General features: G+C 44.0%; 1 protein-coding gene across 1 annotated transcript; it reads left to right on the top strand.

The window, feature by feature from the left end:
• Window positions 237-4,366, top strand: PNRC1 (proline rich nuclear receptor coactivator 1). Its single transcript, XM_018053154.1, has 2 exons — window positions 237-1,013; window positions 3,268-4,366. The coding sequence occupies exons 1-2, from the start codon at window positions 468-470 to the stop codon at window positions 3,709-3,711; spliced, it is 990 nt and encodes a 329-aa protein (XP_017908643.1). The 5' UTR covers window positions 237-467; the 3' UTR covers window positions 3,712-4,366.

Below are 5,657 nucleotides of genomic sequence, written 5' to 3'. Positions count from 1 at the left end.
CTTTCAGGGCAAAGTGCAAGGATAAGTAAGGAGGAGTCAGGATCGGGGGGTGGGGCAGGTGGGGCTGAAACGGAACTTCATTGTTCGCGGGACCGACTCTTCCCGAAAGAGCCCGTTGGCAGCGCCTGCGCAGTGCGCGCTCTTTGTGCCTGGCTGCAGCAGCGGGTTGTTTGTGTGTGTCTCTTCCAGGCGGTGGAGGCGGAGCCTTATGGGCGTGACCTGCTCTGTCGCATTCTGATTGGGCTTTCTCAGGAAGGTGGGCGGGCACAGGGCGGAGCCTCGGATAACAACACTCAGAGCTGAGGCTGAGGATATTTGTTGCTGCGCCGCCACCGCCCGAGCCATGGTCCGCGATTAACTCCGGCTCTCTTAGCAGCAGCAGCAGCCGCCACCGCCACTGCCGCCGCCCTGTGATCTGTGGCCTCACTAGCTCCTACTCTTGCGGAGCCACTTTTCCGCTCAGCGCTATGACCGTCGTTTCTGTCCCACAGCGGGAGCCGCTTGTTCTAGGCGGCCGCCTTGCGTCCATGGGCTTTTCCACCCGCGGTTACTTCGGCGCCCTCCCGATGGTTACCACTGCTCCGCCGCCTTTACCCAGGATCCCGGACCCCCGGGCGCTACCTCCCACTCTCTTCCTTCCTCACTTCTTAGGGGGAGACGGTCCCTGTCTGACCCCCCAGCCTCGCGCTCCAGCACCTCTTCCCAACTGCAGCCTCGCCGCGGCGGGGGGCACTCCTCGGGCGGCACCAAAGAAGCGACGAAAGAAGAAGGTGCGGACCAGCCCGTCGGGGCAGCTCCCCAGCCGCTTCCACCAGTACCAGCAGCACCGGCCGAGCCTGGACGGCGGGCGGAGTCCCGCGACGGGCCATGGCGGAGCGCAGCAAGTCCCGGACCAGGCCCAGGCCGCTGCCTGGGTCCCAGCTCCTACGACCGCAACCCGAACTGAGGAAGCGAGCCCTTTACTTGGCCCGCTGCCGCCTGCGGCGCCCGGCCAACCCTCGTTTAGAAGAGAGGTAAGGGCCACGAGGGAGACGGAGGGGGAACCGTTGGCGTTCCGGCCTATACGGCCACAGCCGGGCCCCGAGGTTTGGGGCCCTGCGCCGAGGGGTCGGGGAGGGGGGCGGGGGCCGGTGCGAGGGGCGGCTGTTTACTCGGGAGGGAAGTTTCCGTGACGCCGGCTCCCTTCTTGCTGGGGGGAGGGGGAGAGGCCTGCGCTGGCACCGCTGATTGGCTCCAGGGAGCCGTCCAATGAGAGAAGCCGCTGCGCCCCAGCAACAGCCCGGATTTAGAAGGCTGGCGGCGTTCCAGGGGGTTTCGGCGTTCCGGGCGCGCGGGGGGCGGGGGAGGGAAGCAGCCCGCGGGAAGCTGACGTCAGCGCGCGCTACGTGCGGAGCGCTGCGGCGCCCATGAAGGAGGCGAGCGGGTGGCGATGGAGAGCCAGGGTACGGGCCAGCCGGCGGCTTCCCGACCGCTGGTAGCGCCAAAACCGGTCGGGACGCGCTTACGGCCTCTCGCCTCCCTAGGTGGGGTTCTCAGTGGGCCGCCAGCCGCTCGCTTACGTTGGCTCTTTGTTGAGTTGTAAGGTGCCTGGTGGGCGCCGGTCCAACTGGGGCGCAGCTCCTTGCCGGGCCGACCTACTTAGCTGTACTTTTCAACTTTGAAAGTTGGCAGGAGCGACGGTAGAGTTGGGTTGTCTCTTTGAAGCGATAATTCTGTTTATCAGGTGAACGGAATTTACTTTTAACCATCCCCACTATGTATGCTGTGCCAGGATTCCTTAATGGAACGTAGTGTTGTGCCCAGAAGGATGAAGTTTTCGAAAGAAAAGTTAGCAGTTGATGTTATGATGCTCAGTTACTGTTAAAGGACTAGGATAAAACTGATTAAAACTTAGATGGTATTAAGTCGCTAAGGTAACATTTACATCGAAATAAGACATTTTTCCTTTAATTTCAAAGATTTCCGTAATAATGAAAATACGTTACTGCCATTTGTTGAAAGAATGTTTAAGAGACTTGCAGCTTATCTAACTGTGCCCTTGCAAAAATTAAATTTGTCCGCCGTGAGTCCTAAAAAATTTAGTGTAGGTTCTTGTTTCAATTCCATGGGCTTCCCTGGTGGCTCAGACTAAGAATCTCCCTGCAGTGCAGGAGACCCAGGTTCAGTCCTTGGGTTCGGAAGATTCCCTGGAGAAGGGAATGGCAACCCACTCCAGTATGCTTGCCTGGGAAATCTCATGGACAGAGGAGCCGGCTACAGGCCGTGGGTCTCAAAGAGTGGGACACGACTGAGCGTCTTACACGTCCATGGCTCTTCTGAAACATAGAAGTGATAATGTAAAAACGAGCTTTTATACTTGTTTCTTAGTAAGATTACATTTTCTAGAACCATATTAAAACCTGGGCTCTCTCTGTTGAAGTTACCACTTTTGTCTTGGTTAACCTTGTGCTCTGGCTTTCTATTTGTGTCCTACTTCCCTACGACATTACAAGTGTTGAAAGGACAGTGATCTAATAGATATCTTGTCTTTCCATCCTCTCATCGCTTCTTATAAGGATCACTTGAGTTAGGAAAGTGGTAAGTTCTTGAAGCAATTGTTAAAACAAAGTAGGGGGCAGGCAGAAATCACCTTTACCATTAAGTATAAAAGTGGAAAGGATGATAGTTTTTTTAGTATTTAAATTTTTGAAATTTTATTTTCAGAAGCGGGGAGATCATTTTTAATGTATATACTTAGTAACCATTGTCAAAACATTTCCTCACTCCTCACATTTCCTGGCTCCTGCTAATCAGATTTTTATTTTGAAATATTTTATAAAGTACCTGTCTTACAAGGTAGATAGTGTATCTGTTAACATAGTTTTTCTTTCTAATCTGCCAAAGCATTTGAAAATTTCTCTTGGAAAACTCATACTGTAAGAACACTGACCTTTGTTAGGAAGAGGTTGGCATACTTGTTTGGGAGAGAGCTCATTATCTTCTTTCCAGAAAGGTGAACTTGATTTTCTTGGGCCTTTTACTGTATGTTTTAGAATCAGCTCATACACTGCACTGGTAACAGTGATTTAACTATTTTCGTGGTAAAATTAGATGTGTGCATATTTGGGCATCAGTGCTTAAGTGCAGCAAGCACATTTAATCAAGATAGTGAGTGAAAGTCCAGGAGAACTTTTTAAAAAAATAAATATTAGATATATGGTGAGGTTCATGACTGCTTTTTTTATCATGAGACTGTATTCACTTTTATTATGTTCCTTGTCTTTGTAGGTTTTAAAATCAAAGATGGGAAAATCGGAGAAAATTGCCATTCCCCACGGCCAGCTTGTTCATGGTATACCCTTGTGTGAACAACCAAAGATAAACAGACAGAAAAACAAATATAACTTACCACTAACCAAGATCACCTCTGCAAAACGAAATGAAAATAACTTTTGGCAGGATTCTGTTTCATCTGATATTATTCAGAAGCAGGAAAAAAAGCCTTTTAAAAATACTGAGAATATTAAAAATAAGCATTTGAAGAAATCATCATTTCTAACTGAAGTGAGCCAAAAGGAGAATTATGCTGGGGCAAAGTTTAGTGATCCACCATCTCCTAGTGTTCTTCCAAAGCCTCCTAGTCACTGGATGGGAACCACCATCGAGAATTCCAACCAAAATAGGGAGTTGATGGCAGTACACTTAAAAACTCTCCTAAAAGTTCAGACTTAGATCTCAGTATGTATGTAAAACATAAGTTTTTCCAAAATCCCTGGACTCCTTGAAAAGAAGTGATACAGAAACGGAAAATTGCCTTGTTGTAACATACAAGGGCAGAAGATGAGTTTAAGTTACAAACAGCTTGTATTATATTTTATATTTTGTAAATACTGTATACCATGTATTATGTGTATATTGTTCATACTTGAGAGGTACATTATAGTTTTGTTATGAAAGTATGTATTTTGCCCTGCCCAAATGGTAGGTGTTTTGTATATATACAGTGGAGAAATTTTAAGTGTGCTAAGGCACATATAAGACCGATTTATTTGCACAAGGTACTGAGTTTTTTTTTTTTTTTTTTTTTTTTTTCAAGAAACAGCTGTTGAATCTCAAGGTGAAGATCTCAATGTGAACAGTTTACTAATGCACTACTGAAGTTAAATCTGTGGCACAATCATTGTAAACATAGGATTTGTCTATGTTTCTCTAAATTGATTTCTGCCTTCTAATCTGTAATTACTGGAAAACTTCTATTCCCATTTTTACCAAACTTAATTTCTGGTTTTTTGGTTTATATCCATTCAAATTTAAGATTTTAATGCCAACAAAATCGGTTGTAATCAAATTTTAAAACAATAATAATAATTTGGCCCCCCCCTTTTAAGTCTTGACTCTTTGTGTGTGATTGTTTTTCATGTTTGAATGTGTAACTAGGAGATGGATTTTAACTTTCCATTTCACTGGCTAAATGTTTATACTAATTGTGTGTCCTCTTGAAATTTGGAGAGTCTAAAACACTACTACCTATAAGGGGAGGAATTCCCCATTTTACGAATGGAAATGGTTGTGGGCAAAAGTGTAGCTGATTTAGTTTATATCTTAGAATGTTTTTATTTTCGAACTGTTTTCATAAAGTACCATTTCACTTACCATATTTAGAATGAAGGAAAATGGCACTTGTTTGGTTTTCAAATTTTCAGTGTATTGGTTTTCAAAATCAGTATATTGATACTAAATGGGATACTTGAATCAAAGCAAATATAACATGTTAAAATAATAGATGGAGATTTTGGGATCTAAAGCTTGCTTGAAGGTACTGTAGCATTATGTTTTTTACTTTAAAATTCAAACTTCTACTCAATAGTGTATACGGTCTATTCCAATAAGAAATTCTAGAACACAACTTTCCCTTCTCATTATACAAAGCCAAGGTTATCCTAAACAGTACAAAGGAAAAAGTCTTAATGAGTAATTGGTCAATATTTAGACACGTGAAAATGTAAAGTTGTTAAAAGGTTAAATATGATTTTATAAAACAGTATAGATGAGAAAGGTGCTACCATCCTAAGGGGAGAAAATGAGTCATAAGTCTCAATTTCTTGGATCCTTTGGTTCACACAAGGGAGGACCTAACTTTAGAATCCTGTTGACTTGATAAGCAGTGCCATGATGGCATGATGACTTGTTACTGCCACCACAAAATCTCTTAAGAATTTACAACTTGTAAAAACCCATCCAGGTATTTTTCTTTGGCACTGATGCCTTGTTCTTATGAGTTTAGAGAAAGTTACACTTAATTTACATACAGGTATATATAGCTAGATTTTTAAAAAGCATTTAGAAAAACTAAGATACAAGTGCACTTTCAACCTTGTAAAGACTTTTTTTCTTTTAGCCAAGAGGAGTGTTAATACACTGGTAAAGAAGATGGCTAAATTTTTTAAGGGGTGATATAAGGAAATTAATAAATTTTATAGTTTGAAAAGTGGTTGAAATAGACTACAGATATATTTAGTGAGAAGGTGTCAACAAATTTGAATAGTTTTGGTTTTACAGTAAAAGTTATTTAACAGTATTAGTCCCTTCAGACTACTGTAACAACATACTAGAGATTGGGTAGCTTATAAACAATTTCTCAGTTCTGTAGGCTAGGAAGTCTTAAGATCAAGGCATCA

This window comes from Capra hircus, chromosome 9 (genome assembly GCF_001704415.2).
Source record: "Capra hircus breed San Clemente chromosome 9, ASM170441v1, whole genome shotgun sequence".
Classification (NCBI taxonomy): domain Eukaryota; kingdom Metazoa; phylum Chordata; class Mammalia; order Artiodactyla; family Bovidae; genus Capra; species Capra hircus.
This window is presented reverse-complemented; position numbering and strand designations above follow the sequence as displayed.

Coding starts and splice junctions, on each gene's coding strand:
- PNRC1 (XM_018053154.1), top strand. CDS start 468: ATGACCGTCGTTTCTGTCCCACAGCGGGAGCCGCTTGTTCTAGGCGGC. Junction 1,014..3,267: donor AACCCTCGTTTAGAAGAGAG/GTAAGGGCCACG, acceptor TTGTCTTTGTAG/GTTTTAAAATCAAAGATGGG.